The sequence below is a fragment of the Trematosphaeria pertusa genome, assembly GCF_010094035.1.
Source record: "Trematosphaeria pertusa strain CBS 122368 unplaced genomic scaffold BU26scaffold_7, whole genome shotgun sequence".
Taxonomy (NCBI): Eukaryota; Fungi; Ascomycota; class Dothideomycetes; order Pleosporales; family Trematosphaeriaceae; genus Trematosphaeria; species Trematosphaeria pertusa.
In genome coordinates, this window is record NW_022987218.1 from 1656173 (window position 1) to 1670864 (window position 14692).

General features: G+C 57.1%; 8 protein-coding genes across 8 annotated transcripts; 3 read left to right on the top strand and 5 right to left on the bottom strand.

Annotated features, from left to right (window-relative positions):
• Positions 1–714: 714 nt before the first annotated feature.
• On the bottom strand, positions 715–1221 carry BU26DRAFT_564926 (killer toxin; the record flags this gene model as incomplete). The annotated part of the gene is made up of 3 exons (XM_033833326.1): positions 715–996; positions 1025–1107; positions 1158–1221. The coding sequence occupies 3 exons, from the start codon at positions 1219–1221 to the stop codon at positions 715–717; spliced, it is 429 nt and encodes a 142-aa protein (XP_033684276.1).
• Positions 1112–2888, bottom strand: BU26DRAFT_315600 (Phox-like protein). The gene has a single exon (XM_033821977.1). It carries the CDS (start codon positions 2643–2645, stop codon positions 1503–1505), a length of 1143 nt encoding a protein of 380 aa, XP_033684277.1. The 5' UTR covers positions 2646–2888; the 3' UTR covers positions 1112–1502.
• Positions 2889–3583: 695 nt separating this feature from the next.
• Positions 3584–5503, bottom strand: BU26DRAFT_519396 (uncharacterized protein). Its single transcript, XM_033829039.1, has one exon. It carries the CDS (start codon positions 5095–5097, stop codon positions 3766–3768), a length of 1332 nt encoding a protein of 443 aa, XP_033684278.1. The 5' UTR covers positions 5098–5503; the 3' UTR covers positions 3584–3765.
• On the top strand, positions 5307–9139 carry BU26DRAFT_595036 (MAGE-domain-containing protein; the record flags this gene model as incomplete). Its single annotated transcript, XM_033834921.1, has 6 exons — positions 5307–5535; positions 5579–5707; positions 5755–6243; positions 6292–8762; positions 8799–8968; positions 9115–9139. The coding sequence occupies 6 exons, from the start codon at positions 5307–5309 to the stop codon at positions 9137–9139; spliced, it is 3513 nt and encodes a 1170-aa protein (XP_033684279.1).
• BU26DRAFT_315621 (uncharacterized protein) lies at positions 9008–9889 on the bottom strand. Its single transcript, XM_033821978.1, has one exon. It carries the CDS (start codon positions 9688–9690, stop codon positions 9241–9243), a length of 450 nt encoding a protein of 149 aa, XP_033684280.1. The 5' UTR covers positions 9691–9889; the 3' UTR covers positions 9008–9240.
• Positions 9878–10792, top strand: BU26DRAFT_315660 (uncharacterized protein). The gene has a single exon (XM_033821979.1). The coding sequence runs from the start codon at positions 10089–10091 to the stop codon at positions 10638–10640; it is 552 nt and encodes a 183-aa protein (XP_033684281.1). The 5' UTR covers positions 9878–10088; the 3' UTR covers positions 10641–10792.
• Positions 10793–11016: 224 nt separating this feature from the next.
• Positions 11017–13403, top strand: BU26DRAFT_519399 (P-loop containing nucleoside triphosphate hydrolase protein). The gene is made up of 4 exons (XM_033829040.1): positions 11017–11229; positions 11342–11418; positions 11471–13123; positions 13173–13403. The coding sequence occupies exons 1-4, from the start codon at positions 11073–11075 to the stop codon at positions 13308–13310; spliced, it is 2025 nt and encodes a 674-aa protein (XP_033684282.1). The 5' UTR covers positions 11017–11072; the 3' UTR covers positions 13311–13403.
• BU26DRAFT_457269 (uncharacterized protein) lies at positions 13344–14419 on the bottom strand. Its single transcript, XM_033824940.1, has 2 exons — positions 14114–14419; positions 13344–14057 (listed from the first exon to the last, which is right to left on the bottom strand). The coding sequence occupies exons 1-2, from the start codon at positions 14331–14333 to the stop codon at positions 13513–13515; spliced, it is 765 nt and encodes a 254-aa protein (XP_033684283.1). The 5' UTR covers positions 14334–14419; the 3' UTR covers positions 13344–13512.
• Positions 14420–14692: the final 273 nt, after the last annotated feature.

Consider the following 14692-nt stretch of genomic DNA (forward strand, 5'->3'; position numbering starts at 1 on the left):
TCCCGGGGCCAATAGTGCAATGCGTTGGGGCCATTCCAGATATATGCAGAGGGTATACAGGGAACACTGGTTGCCTGGCCAAGATGACGATGACACTGTTGAGGGTCTTACAAACCACCAGCGCCCTCAGCCCTTCCGCTTTCCTCGAACCAAGCTCACCGGTGTGTATGCTGTACACCGCATGGCTAGTTTGTAGACTTGGTGAGAAAGTCATCCGCTATGTGCTGCAGATGCGGTCAGAGAGCGTGGCGCAAGGCATCCGGTGCTCGTCCCGGCAGGCAGCGAACATGATTTGCAATGCGCGATGGCAGCCACAGCAAGGGGAACATGGCTGTGCTATTCGTTAGCCCTACCGCGTGATACGAGGGACGTTGTAAGGTGTGCGGTGTTTGGGGGCTGAAGCGTGGGGCTGTGTGCATAAGCTGCCCCGCTAGTTTGGTGTCGAGCATTCATCCTGGCCGGCTTTGGTGTAGCTCCGCAGAAGTCCATCCAGCGCGTCGACATAGTGCCTGAAGGTTATTATGTGTTCAAGATTGTCCATTGTATCAAGGCCGTGTATCCGTTACTAAATCTCTCTCTGGATATGTCCATATCCGGAGGCCATAGCTTGAGGAATTGCCGTTCCCCAGCGAGACCACGCCCCGACGAAAGCGACCATTACCGAGCAACGGGTTCGCACAAAGTCCTCAACGAAGTGCGTCCTTAGCACACCTTCTACCCACAGCCTTTGTGGACCCAATTGACTGTCAAACCCCCCTTATTGACATCGTTGCCGGGATAGATAGGCACGCTGCCACAATCAGTGCATCCGTGGTCCTTCAGGTTCTTCATCTTCTCCTTTATATACCACCCTGCGACCGTCGTGGTGCCCATCTTCTGCGTGAAGGCACACAGACCGGCCCAGTTGGGCGGATCACACTTGGTGCAGGCGATTTGCTGGCCGCTGGAATAATACTTGTCATCGGGTATGGTGTCGATCATCGCCTTGATGTTGTGCTATCTGCTCGCAGCCAATGCATAATACACTGCCGCGACAGTTGATGTCGAGCAGCGTGTCGAGGGTGTCGCGGGAAGAGACACCGACGAGGTTGGGGGTGTGGGCGCGGTCTGCAATCGTGTTAGCTTGGGAAAGGGAGCAGGCTGGGCGGAACCCTAACCGGTGGGAAGGGCGAGAGCGAGAGCCCAGGTCATAATGATGGTGAGGATATTGGTGAGCGTCATGGTGGAGGAGGCACGAGCAGAGGTCGGAGCAGAGACTGAATTCGCTGGTAGACTTTCCCAGCTTGGAAGAACAAGTATAGATTGAGAGTCGAAGGTTAAGAGTGAGGCGCTGCCGGAGTTATATACTGCGGGGGTGGTGGGCGAAAAGTTTCGAGAAGGGCGGTGGAGAGAGGGTGAAGTCAGCCAGGCGAGAGAAGCTACGCCAGCAAGGGAAAGCATTTGGCGACGTACAGAGGCGGTCAGGACTTCTTTATCGAGCGGCAACAGGTGACATAGCCTGTTCACTTGATCTTGTTGATTCTCTTCTTCGCAATCTGCATCTTGCCGTCGACCCGCTCTACATCCTCACCCAGCAGACCGAGCATAGCATTTTGCTCCACGATTTCCTGGTTGATCTGCACGCCCATCTCTTTCATCCGCCGCACTACGGTTGTCAGGTCCACCAAGTCCTGGTCTTGCTCCGCGATGATTTGTTTCTGGAGCTGCAGCACGCCTTCGTTGTCGAGCTCCCGCGTCCGCTCCGTCTCCTTAGCCGGAGCGCCCAGTACGCGCCGTCCCGACGCGGCTTGATTCGCGCGGCTGAAGAGGCCGGCTTTCTGCTCGTTTGTAACGGCGGCGGACGAGGTTGAGGGTGTCGACGAGCCGGAGCCTGAGACTGCAGCCTTCACGGCCATGGTGTTGAGCACACTTTCGAGGCCATCGCGCTCCTTGCGGGAAGTGCTGATCAGATCGCGCCGACGCCGTATCTCACCATCGCCCAGCTTCTCACCGCTCCATTCATCCCCTCGACTGCCCCCTAACCTGCTCAGCCCCTCGTCCAGGGCAGATAGCAGCGAGCCCGTCCGCACGAGTCCCTTCTTTGCATTCGCGCCCGCCTCATGCTGCGCTGTCGCTGACGTAGCTTGCTCCCGCTGCGTCAACCACCTCCGTGTATCTTGCAGATTGCTCTTGACCTCGCTATACTTGTCTAGCCAGTCCGAGCTGTCCCTCACCCTGTCCTTGCCAAACTGTGACCCCGGAAAATTCGCGAATTTCTTGTCCCTGCCGCCTAGACTTAAGAAGTCCCTGTATGCCTTGCAAATCCGCCATCGCCCGTCCTCGCTTGTCTCTATTGTCTGCAGGTACGTCTCCAGTCCTTGGCGTCGCTTCTCTACCAGGTCCGGAGAGCCCGTAGTGCTGCCGATCCCGAGCTTGCCCAGACTACCGCCGAGCCACGACTTGGGAGGGAGAGGAGACGGTGGTGCGGTGCCTACTTGGGATCGGAGGGCTGAGTCAAGCGCTGCGAAGTCGGAGTAGCGCTTGCGAAGTGTCGTGGTTGCTCGCGGAAACGGATGCTCGATGCGTATCTCGTACGCTGTGAAGTCTTTCCCTGCGTCGGTCGAGTCCGTGTGTGCTGCTGGTATGGATATCCGGAGAGGCGCCATGCCGGCGATGGGCCGAAGAGGGTCGCCAAAGGTGAGGAAGGTGTTGTGGTTCAGAGTTGAGGGTGACCCGGTGTCCGAAGTGAGGCGCGCGTGAGCGAGTCGCGTGTGATTCTGTGTGCCCTAGAGCTGTGAATGCGTGACGGTATGGAGTGGAGCGTGAGAGAAAGCTGTGTGAGCTTCGTGAGGGCAGGCTTCGACGTTTAGCATGCACAGGCAGACGTGAATTTGAGCGCATGGTCAACGTCCCCTGCAAGGTTGACGTCGTTTGGAGCTCGGTGACGCCAGTGCCACGTGCACGAGCCGAGACCAGGCTCCTATCAGAATCGCTCACGACATCGACCATCTCGAACCTCACAACCATCACGCATGGGCATATCATTCAAGCTACGGCTTCTCTGGCCTTCATGGAGTCTTCTACTCCACTCTACTACCCGTCTTCCGTATGCGGTGAGCCTAGTACTGGGTAACTAGCGGGCGAAGCAGCCTTACCGTTGCTATTCAGAAGGCGGATACCTGCCGCTTGCGACTTCAACCGAGTCGAGCATCATGCTTGGGTCAACCAGTCAATACATGTCTAGATAGCCCTCATCCGCGGTCGGTAACCTAGATATGTTCGAGCGGGTCGCGCGTGCCTTCTTTTCTCCGAATGCATGCACATACCGGTGGATATATCAAAGTATGGCGCGCGGAACTTCTCTCGACGTCTTAAGGGATAGGAAAACCTTGCATAACGCCGGGTATTCTTATTCATGAGATTGACTGGTTGGATATTGACGAAGCGCTTTTAAACGCACCGACAAGTTCGTTCAGTGTCTCAGTCGACGTGTACCGTCACTTTTGCAGAGCCCTTTGCCATCGTCTCGTGCTTTGTATAAACACTGCAACCAAGCCAAATTGAAAACAGGCGAAATCGACGGAGGGAAGGAAGCAGCCATGTACACGTACGGCTGCGAGTTCTAAAGCCTCAGGTCTGCAGGGATCAATTGACCCAAAAGACGGCTTCCGTCGTGCGACGCGAGTGGGGCGATATTGAATGATAAGTAGTGTGCCTGCTTGTTATCCAGTTCCGAGTGGACTTGTATAATACACGAGACCTGTTTTGAGATGTGCGTATGAGTATTTACTGCACCATGCCCTCTACGGTGCCAACAGGCCGTTCAACAATCCCAATACAACCGTCGACGATGTTCTTCCTCGCATCCTCGGAGCTCACATTCTGGCCTCCCAAGTATAGCAGCCAGACAAGCCGGCTGACCCTTTCGTCCGTAACTTCCCCTAATCTCGACACTTCGCCCATTTTCTCGCCCTTGTTCGTCCTGGTAACAGGCTGGTACATGACACTTAAAGCCCCCTGCTTGTTCCTCGACAGTAATACGACGCTCCCCTTAGGTGCCTTTCCGCGGCCCTGGAAAAGCGCCTTGAATTCTTTCATGGCGAGCCCGAAGGATTCGTCCGAAAATTCGCCCTCGTCCACTGGCTTCGGTAGCGCTATTTGCTTCTGCTCCGCAGCCTGCTGTCTTAAGAGCTCGGCTTGTTTCTGTCGCACTTGGTCGGTGCGCGAAGCGATGCCCCTCATCCATCCATCCTGGAGATGCTTGAAGTCGGTTCCTCGCACGGGCACCACGCGGAACGCCATGTCGACAGCATCCGTACCCGTCCTGCTGAGGATAGACGTCCAGATCTGGTTGCTCCTCTCGGGGTCCAACAACGCTTTGCGGAGATCTTCCTTCTCGCCCGGGATCAGTGCCGATGCGGTAGGATTGACGGTGTTGATGAGATGGTTCTGCAGGATATGGAGAGAAGCAGTGCGCACGTACAAGCCCACGACGTAGACCTGGACGCGGAGGAAGGAGACTTTTCTTATGCCCAGTCCCAGCAGCGTATACTCTGCCTCGCTTTCCACCTCCTCCGGACCAGACGATGTGGGAAGCATGATGGTCTTGGGGAAGTATGGGATGTATGACGTGCCCGTCTCGACGAGCTCGACCGTGTCCGCATCCGATGCGGTGGGATTGTCTGACGAGGCGGGCGCAGCGATGATCTTGTCTCCCGCCGCAATCACCACCTTCTTGCCCTGGAACTCGCCGACGGCGGCGCGTGGAGAGTCAGTCCTGGTCGGCCGGGGACTGATCATGTCCAAGACTCCCCCGCTGCCCTTGTCGTTCTTGTCCTTTGCATCGGCGGGCGGCACATCCCAGAGTCTGACGAGGACGATGGGCGCAATCATGGATAGTGCTGCGCCCAGGGCCAGCCAATTCCGCCGCCGGATATAATGCGCCCGCCGCATTGCTTCCGCACGGTGGATCGAGACGTGGTCGAGGTCGGGGAGACGCTCGGCTTTGGGCTTTGGGGCGTGCTGGTAGGAGACATCTCGGAGCTGCGGCCGGGGGCGGGATGGCGCATTGAGGCAGCGGAAGAGCGGTCTGCGGGCGGCGAGGCGTGCGGGAGTCATGTTTTCCGTCTGCACTCGAGCAAGCGGCCCATGAGCGAGATGGATGAGGTGAGTGAATGTCTCGGAGCTTGCATCGCTTAGCTCGATGATGTCTTGCCCAGCCTTTTAGCGTGAAGGGCAGGCGCGACGCGTCCGCCTCAGCCCTATCGAGGGCCCTGCCCAAACTTTCCACGTCGTGACGATTATTGACATGCGCTGGAGGGTTGACAATGCCACCAGCTTCGCGGAAACGGCGTGCAGACGACGACCTGCCTGCCCCAACACAGTCACTACGGAATCGACGGCAAGAAGAGACTCCAGATTATGACGAGGACCTGGACGAGGAGGAGGAACACGGCAGCGGGAGCGTCGCGCAGCTGTCCAAGAACCTGGTCCGGTATGCACTGGCCTGTGAATACTCACGGACCCCAATCAAGCGACAGGATGTAAATCAGAAAGGTATGTGGACAAATCCATGCTAACGCCCGTCTAACGAGCGCAGTCCTCGGGACCCACGTCCGCTCATTCAAGCATGTCTTCGACGCCGCCAACGGACAGCTTATGGACGTGTTCGGCATGCGTATGGTGGAGCTACCTAACAAGGAAAAGGTAACGATGCGACAGAAGCGAGGTGCGTACTTTCCGTACCTACATCTTCTGTAGTCTAACACATAGTAGCCGCCGCGGGCGCAGAGTCGCAGCCTAAGACAAGCAACATGTGGGTGCTGCAAACCATCCTCCCGGAGCAGTATCGCACACCCGACATCATCGGCCCGGGCAGAGCGCCCGTTGGGGACGTCGAGGATGTGGACGGCGCCTACATCGGCCTTTACACGATGGTAATCTCCCTTATACTGCTCTCTGGCGGACAGCTGTCGGAGGGAAAGCTCGATCGCTTCCTCAAGCGCATGAACGCAGAACAGTCCACGCCCGTGGACTCTACGGACAAGGTCTTGGGGCGCATGATTAAGGAAGGGTATATTGTCAAGGTGAAGGACTCGTCGAGCGGCGAGGAAGTCGTGGACTACATCGTCGGTGCCCGGGGGAAGGTGGAAGTGGGCAGAGAAGCTGTCGCGGACTTCGTGAGGAACGTCTATGGCGACGGCGTAGCGGACCTTGAGCAGCGGCTGGCGCGCACTCTGGGGGTTGGGCAGGACGAGGCGAGCAGTAGATAGCGTGCGATGAGCTGCCAGAGAATGCGTGACACCAGAAAAGTGCGGCGCTGGCGCGCTGGTGGCTGCAGGATTTCACGCCCCTCGCCAAGCCCAGCGCTCGGCCCTCAGCTGCTCATATCATCATCGCGGCTCCGTTTTCCACTCCATCCGCCCCGTCTTTTGTCTGGCCCTCGCCATTCGCCCCCGTCCGCCGCACCATGTTTATCGCACGCTCGCGCCCTTTTTCGTAGACAACCCCAAAACCCGCCCACCATGAGCAGCATCAACTCCCTCCTCAACCACGAGCCCGCGGCCGATCAGCGCCAGCCGCGAGCGCCGCAGAGCTACGTCGCGCCCACGACCTTCGAAGCCGCCGACGCCCTCACCACGCTCGCGACGCTGGGCAGTGGCCAGCAGTATGCACCCACGCGCGAGCTACCCTCACCCACCGCCTTTGCGCACCCGCCCCGCCGCACCAGCAGCTTCTCCTCGCACGCCGCGCCCGTCGAGCCGTCGCCACCCATCGAGCAGCCGCAGGCGCACTCGCCGACGCTGGAGCAGTACCATCATGGTTCCAGATCGCCCGAGGAGCAGCGCCGGCAGGTACTGCTACCGAGGACATCGCCCGTGCCGGTCCTGGCGCCCATTCACCATCTCACCACCACCCTCCAAGAACAAATGCAGGAGGAGGGCCCTGCGTCGAGCTCGTATGGCAAGGATGTGTCTCAAACGGTGCCGCCGTCGCGCTCGACTGAGCCCGAGTCCAGGCGCGATGAGACACAAAATCGCGAACCCGCCTTTGTACGCGACGAGCCTACAGTCACGCAAATCCGCGAGCCCGAGTCGACCGACGAACCGCCGCATCCCATCTCCACGAACTTGCCTCTTTCACAAGCCGGCGAGCAGCAGCCTTCGCCCTTGCCCGTCATCAAGAACGAGCCTTCCGGCACACCGCGCGAAGTAACGCCCTCGATCGCAGTTGCACAACCGTCCGACCGGCAGCGCTCGGTTACGGCCGACGGCATGGATGCTGAAACACTAAAAGCGATTGAGATTGCCAAGCAGAGCGATCTAGGTCTGCGTGCGAAGTCTGCGCCGTCAAAGAAACGCCCTGCGCCCTCGGTGACGCCAGCCATTAAGAAAAAGGGCACCGCGACGGCCAAGAAACCCCCGTCCAAGAAGCGCAGGCTCGACACAGACGGCGACACCAAGGCGCGCTCCGTGACCCCAACCGCGCGCCCGAAGACGACATCGAGCAAGGGCGTCAAGAAGGGCTCGCAAGCGGGCACGCCTGCCGCAGAATCGTCGCCCGCTCCAGATCAGTCTTCGCAAGCGCACGCTTCAGACGACGACGCCGAATCTTCCGAGGACAGCACCCTCTACTGTATCTGCAAAAAGCCCGACAACCACAAATGGATGATTGGCTGCGACGGCGGCTGCGACGACTGGTTTCACGGCTCCTGTGTCAACATGTCGCAGGCAGACGAGGATCTGGTGGACAAGTTCATATGCCCGCTCTGCGAGGAGAAAGGCAGGGGGCAGACAACGTGGAAGCCCATGTGCAGGCGCGATGGCTGTCGGAAGCCCGCCCGGCTAACAAAAGGCAAGGAGAGCAAGTACTGCTCGGACGAATGTGGCGTCATATTCTTCCAAGAGCAGCTACAGCGGACAGCGGGCGCGAAAAGCATGGCTTCAGCCAAGAAAAAGTCGAAGAAGAAGAGCAGCAAGAACGGTGAGGACGTGGTGTCGGACGACGACGACGAGCCGACGCCGCTGGGTGGGGTGCTTCGCGCGAAGGATCTCAAGGCTCTCGTCGAGCAGTCCAAGGATATCCAGGCCTTCAAGACTCTCGGATCTGGTGTTCTTTCTCCGCCTCAAACCGCTTCCCCGACAAAGGCCAATTTTGATGGCAGCCTTCCCAATGGCCTCCCTAGTCTGATTGAAGACCTATCGCTCACTGCGGCCGAGACGGAGCGCCTTACCGCTCTGCACAAGGAGAAGTCACAGCTGAAAGAGAGATTAGAGGCTCTAAAGGACCGGGAGAAGTTTGTCAGCATGGCGAAAGAACAGGCGATACGCGTTGCCGAACGAGAGAAAATCAAAGTCAAGGAATTCTGCGGCTATGATTCTCGTCTCTCGTGGTCGGACGCCGAGTTTCTCCGCTGGCGGAACAGCAAACCCGGACGCGCTGCCTTCCAGTTCTCGACCCTATCTCCAACCCCTGAGCAAGTCGACTCCCTTCCCACTGTCAATGGCGAAACCGTCATCGTGGTCAACGGTGAAGAGAAAGAAAAGGAGACGGTCTGCCTGAAGAAGCGATGTCCGAAGCATCCGCAGTGGCAGAAGCTCAACCTTCAAGACGCCCGTTTCGAAGAGCTGGAGATTGTGGAGTCAATTAAGGAGTGTGAAAAGGAGGAGCGGAGCGTAAGAGAGCGAGCCCGCCGGCGCGGCGCCAAGGATGCTATGGCGCGAGAGCTCACCGGCGGCGATGCCAGCAGGGAAGAGAGGAATCGCGAGGGATGGGTCGAGATGGTGAATTCTTGACCTTACGGATACGTGCGCGAACAGCCATGGTTGGATAGGCATATACCCCGTTCCTTCCGCTTTTCGACACTTGGCGTTGGCGGCAACACAACTGGGGTACAAAAAGAATCATCGGGTCTCATCGTCAGTTCAGCGACTATATTATCTTTCGATTTGGTCTTCGCAGGGAAGGCCTTCGTAACACGACGAAACAAGTACGTTTTAATCAATACCATTATCATTCCTGCCATCATAATCTTGCATGCTGCGTCTCTCTTTCCAGTCATAGTGGTCGAGCCTAACGCCCATCGGTTGTCTTGCCTTCCTTTCGTTAGGTTAATTACTAGAGGATCCCTCGCAGGTACGCACTAAAAGAGGGGAAATGAGGGGAACTGGCGAGTCGGACACGGGAATCATTAATGTGCAAGAATTCCACTCCATTTTGAAGCTCCGCGAAAGCCTTATCCTCCGAACCAGCCCAATGACTTCAGTCCTCCCACCAGCTTGGGATCGTACTGCGGGCAAAATCGCTAAAGCACACGTCGTGATTTGGGACTCTTAAAAACATCAGACTCCGTTGGCATGCCCACATACCGACATACGGGTGAAGACAGGCGACAGCTGCCGCCGCATCCGCCGCCGCCCAACGGAGTCCCTCGTGCACGCCCTTCAATCGATCGTACCACGCCTCCAGCTCTTGGAACATCCAACAAGCACCATCCAACACCGTGATCATATCCGGGCATTCTGGTTCGTGCCCGTACTTCTCCCATTGCCAGAGCTGGCAGTAGTACGTAGCGCAGAGCCTCGCAAGCTTCGCCATCGCCCGGCCCGCTGCTCTTATGCTCCGCGCGTCGGGTGTCCCAAGAGGAAGTTGTCCGGGCGCAGACAAGCCGCGGTTCACCTGAAGTAGAAGGTACTGATGTATGGCGCGCATGCGTGTGTATAGCGCGCAGAGCTCGGGGAATTGCTCCTGGTGTGTGTGCAGGTGGTGCGCGAATTGCAGTGAGGTCTTTTTGGGACGAATGCCCCAGTGTTGCCAGCAGGTGATATCGTGCGCGTAGTCGGCGACCTCCTAGGCGAGCCACTGCGCGTATCTAAGGGCGACATCTTCGTAGTGCGACTCAGTGGCGGTGGGTTCGCGGCAGTGGCTTGGAGGTGGTGGTGTGCTGGGCGGCTCGGAGGGGATCAGATGGCGATGGTGTTCTGTGGGCGGTGTGAGGAGGCTCTGCATGGTGCTGGATCTGCGGAGAGGCGGCCGCGGTCCGAGATGGGGACGCGGTGATGAATGATGGCAAAGAGCGTAAGAAGAGCTGTGGGAAATGATGCGGAGAGATGGAGTGGAAATGCGGCCGTTGGTTGATTCATGGCAAGGGTTTATGCTTAGGGAGGTGCTTTCCACGTCGGGTATTAACAAGATTCGTCGCTCCTATCTTTTCGTTTACACGCCTTCTTAAATCTGGAGCTCTTCTTGTCCTCACTACCATTTGTTGTCGGCCGCACTTCGGTCACACGATATCCAACGCCAATGTCTGTTCGCTTTCGGCGTTGGCGGGCAATAAGCCCGAGAGAACATACTCGTACGGAAAACTAGTCTTCGAAATCCTGGGGTACTCGGATCTCTTTGCCACTTTCGACGACTTCATCGGCAAGATCAGCTCTCGTCAAGGACGTGTTCACCCAGACCCGGCGGTTGTCGGTTGCAACATGGGCCTTCTGAAAGCAATACAATCCCCGAACGGACCTCTCATCGCCACACGCAGTATCCGCCATCTGGTATTGGTATCTAAATCATGGGAGCAGGGTGCCCGAGGCAAACTATACGCTTGGAATTGCGACGCTGAGAGTATCTGGGGATCCGGAGAAACGGGAGGATTACTGTGTTAAACGTACGGTCGACTTTGGCGCAGTCTCCGTCTGAGTGACGGATTTGAAAGTAATTAGGAGGAAATGGGAGATGCCTCAGTCAGGGCGAAATGGCTGCACCGGGTACTGTTCTAGTTCTTGGTTTATTCTAATGGGTATATCGCTATTGGATCACACTAGCTGGGAGGCCTAGAGTGCATACGCCGATTGCATCTCATTTTAGCCAAGACTCCGCGTGCCTTTGCATATTGTCCACCGTCTCCTGTTCACAATTGGCTGATAGACAAAGCGGCTGACATGTCGGGGACGCAAGGCTGACTAAGCGACCCTTGCCAAGGCCTCGTGCGCTCTTATTGGCTGCCTTGCTGAAAGGCTTCTTCTCACCTTCAAGACCACCTTAGGCTTCCTCAACTCTGGCATTTCCGTCGGAAACAGAACTCTACACCATCAAGCATGGCAGAAGAAGAAGAAGGAGAAGGATGGGACGGCGCCCTTATAGCAGAGCTATACAAACCGCCTGCTCTGCTCCCTATCGCTCAGCTCAAAGACTCCCTTCTCTACGCCATAGAAACCCATCCTGTTACCATTATTGTCGGCGAGACTGGGAGCGGTACGTCGAAACAGATGCTAAACCTCATTTCGCATGCCAAAGACACTGCAAACGCGGACTGAGATCTTGCGAGACCAGCCAGTGGGTTTCTGCTAACATTCCCCGTTGATAGGCAAGACTACTCAGATACCCCAGTTTCTTCACAAAGCAGGATGGACCTCCAACGGCTCCCAAATTGCTGTGACGCAGGTATGATCCAGTCGTCCTCAATCAAGATGTGCGAATGCTAGTTTCTGAATAGCCTCGCAGAATAGCTGCAACGAGCGTAAGCGCACGCGTCGCTGAAGAGATGAATTGCCAGGTCGGGCAAGAGGTGGGCTACTCTATTCGGTTCGAAGATGTGACATCTGCGAAAACAAAGATCAAGTTCGTCACCGACGGCCTGCTCCTGCGGGAGATGCTCGTGGATCCGCTCCTCAAGCGGTACTCCGTGGTTATGGTCGATGAAGCGCATGAGAGATCGCTGAGCTCTGATATCCTGCTCAGCTTGCTCAAGAAGGTCCTCAGAAAGCGCCCGGACCTGCGCGTCGTCGTGTCTAGCGCTACTCTAGATGCGGAGAAGTTTCTAGACTTCTTTGCGCCTGACGAAGGCGAGACGGTGAATGGGAAGACGAAAGAGGAGTACGGAGCTATCATCAGCATCGAGGGACGCACGCATCCAGTCGATGTCTTCTACCTTGCCGAGCCAACCCACGACTATGTCGAACGAGCCGTGGACACCGTCATGGACATCCACACCAGCGGAGACGACGGTGACGTCCTCCTCTTCCTCACTGGACGCGAAGAGATCGAAAAGGCAATCGACACGATAGCAGACCGTATCGCCGACTTAGGCCCGGGTCACAAAACACTTCAGCCCTTGCCTCTCTACGCCGGTCTTCCGACCGATCAGCAAATGTATGTCTTCCAAAAGGCTGCTGAGAACACACGGAAAGTGATCGTATCCACGAACATTGCGGAAGCCTCCGTTACCATCGACGGTATCATCCACGTCGTCGACTGCGGTTTCGTCAAGCTCCGCGCGTACGATCCCGTCCTTGGAATCGAGCGTCTAAGCGTCGTGCCGGTCTCCAAGGCATCCGCCACCCAGCGCGCGGGTAGGGCTGGTCGCACACGAGCAGGGAAGTGCTACCGTCTCTATACAGAAGAGACATTCGCATCCCTCGAGGACGCCACCTTCCCTGAAATCCAGCGAAGCAACCTCGCCCCCGTAATCCTGCAACTCATGAACCTCGGCATCACGAACCTCGTCCGGTTCGATTACCTCTCCAACCCTCCGTCGAAACTCATCGTCCGCGCCTTAGATGTCTTGTATTCACTCGGCGCCGTCGATATACATGGACGTCTGACAAAGCCCCTGGGAACACGCATGGCCGAACTCCCACTCGAGCCTATGCTCGCCAAAGCGCTGCTAAATGCGCCGGCGTTCGGCTGCCTATCTGAAATGCTCACTATAGCCGCGATGCTAACGTTGCAGGGCAACGTCTTCATCTCGCACGACGGCTCGCAGAAGTTGCTCGACAAAGCCCGTCGCAAGTTTGCCGTCAAAGAAGGCGATCATCTCACGCTGTACAACGTGTACGAGGCTTTCGTCAGCGCGGGCAAGAAGGACGCGCAGTGGTGTCGCGAAAACAGTCTGAACTACAAAGCCATGTTGAAGGCTGTCAGCGTGCGGAAGCAGCTGCGACATTACCTGGAGCGCATGGGCGTCCAAGAAAGCGCGCTGGGCGGCGCGGATGTGAAACGCGCTGGTGGAATGGACATGGTGGAGCGGGTGAGCCGGTGTCTAACCACAGGCTTCTTTGCGCATGCGGCTAGGATGAAGAGCGATGGGAGTTTTCAGCCGGTGAGCGGGGATACGACGCTGTGGGCGCATCCGAGCTCGGTGTTCTTTGTAAGTCCTCTCACCTTGGCTTCGATGCTCATGTGCTGATTGATTTTAGCATCGCAAGGCCGACTGGGTTATTTACCATGAGATCCTGGAGGCGCGTAACAAGATATATATTCGTGACTTGACGAGTATTGAGATGGACTGGCTGACCGAGTATGCGCCGGACTACTACAAGATTACAAACAGGTAGGACGACTATGGAGGCTCGGGAGTCAGTGACAGAGTAAAGGGTGTCTGATAAGCAGCGAGCGAATGAGAAAATATGAGAGCGACACGAATGAAGACAGTTTTCAAGAGTATCGTATTGTGGGTATTACACTAGAATCTGTCATGCCATGCAACGACCCAACCAATGCCATGCATAACCCACCAGACGTACCGACGGCTTGGCCCTACTTCAACGCCTCTACGAAGAGCTCGCGCATGCCCTTCAGGAAGGAGGCGAAATCCCGCGTCTCGTTGAGGTGCTCTAGGACGCGATCGACCTCGTCACGCTCCACCTTAGGCCTGAACTCAGGCACCTTGTACTCCCTCTCCGTCGTATCCAGCTCGAACCACGCCTCACGATCCCACTCGCGCTCGCATACATTGGCGAAGATGAACTTCAGCCTGTCCTGTTTACCCATGCCCTCGATGCGCAGGCCCAGGTAGCTCTCCCAGAAGTCGAGCTCGGGCTCGTTGTAGCGCGACTGGCCGTCCAGGTAGCGGCGATGCTTGAGCTGCGCTTCTCGGCGCGCGGAGACAGATTTCTGAAGCTCGGCGATCTGCGCGCGGAGGGCGTCGCGGTGGGAAAGACGCTCGTCGCGCTGCGTGGTAAGCGTTGCTATGGCGTCTTGCATTTCGGACGTCTCGGCCGACTCTTTGGCGAGCGTCTGTGAGTGCTGTGTCTGTTTGAGCTCGAGGATTTCGATGTCGCGCTTCTTCATTCGCTGGTCCTCTGTCGAGAATATTAGAATGTGTGCTGCGCTGTAAAGGAAGAGTAGAAGGTTTTACCGTGAATCTCAGCGACGTTCATCCGGAACTGGTTGCGCTCCTCCAGGACTCTCCTCCTGCCCTTCTCGATGAAGTCGTCAAAGCGGGCGGTGAACTGGTTCATGCGACTGCGCAGCTCGTCGAAGCCGAAGTTGATCGAGGGCAACTGGTCGGCCATGGACGGCGCATCGTGCGACGATGCGCGCAGGCTGGCGCTGAGCGAGGGTTCGAAGGTCGTCATAGTTGATGTGCGTGTCTGCAACTGTATGTGGATATGCTGGTGAGCTTCTTTGGCGCAGCCGTAGTCGTAGTAGGGTGGGTAAGGCGGTGGTCGATAAGGCGGGGAGTGTTTACATATGCGACAATAAACAACGGCGCCGGGATAACAAATGACCGAAATGTTCACGTGAGTGCGCGCTTTTGGGTTAGCGCGACAAGCGGGGCATGCGTGAACTCTGTCACCAGTCGTTCTTACCTCTCACGCGTGCACGTTGCATCCGGGTTTGCTTTCACCACTTCGTTCCCAGGAGTACTTTGCAGACAGCATGTCTCTCCTAGCGAATGCCCTTTTTCCCCAACCATCCGCCGCCCGAAAACGTT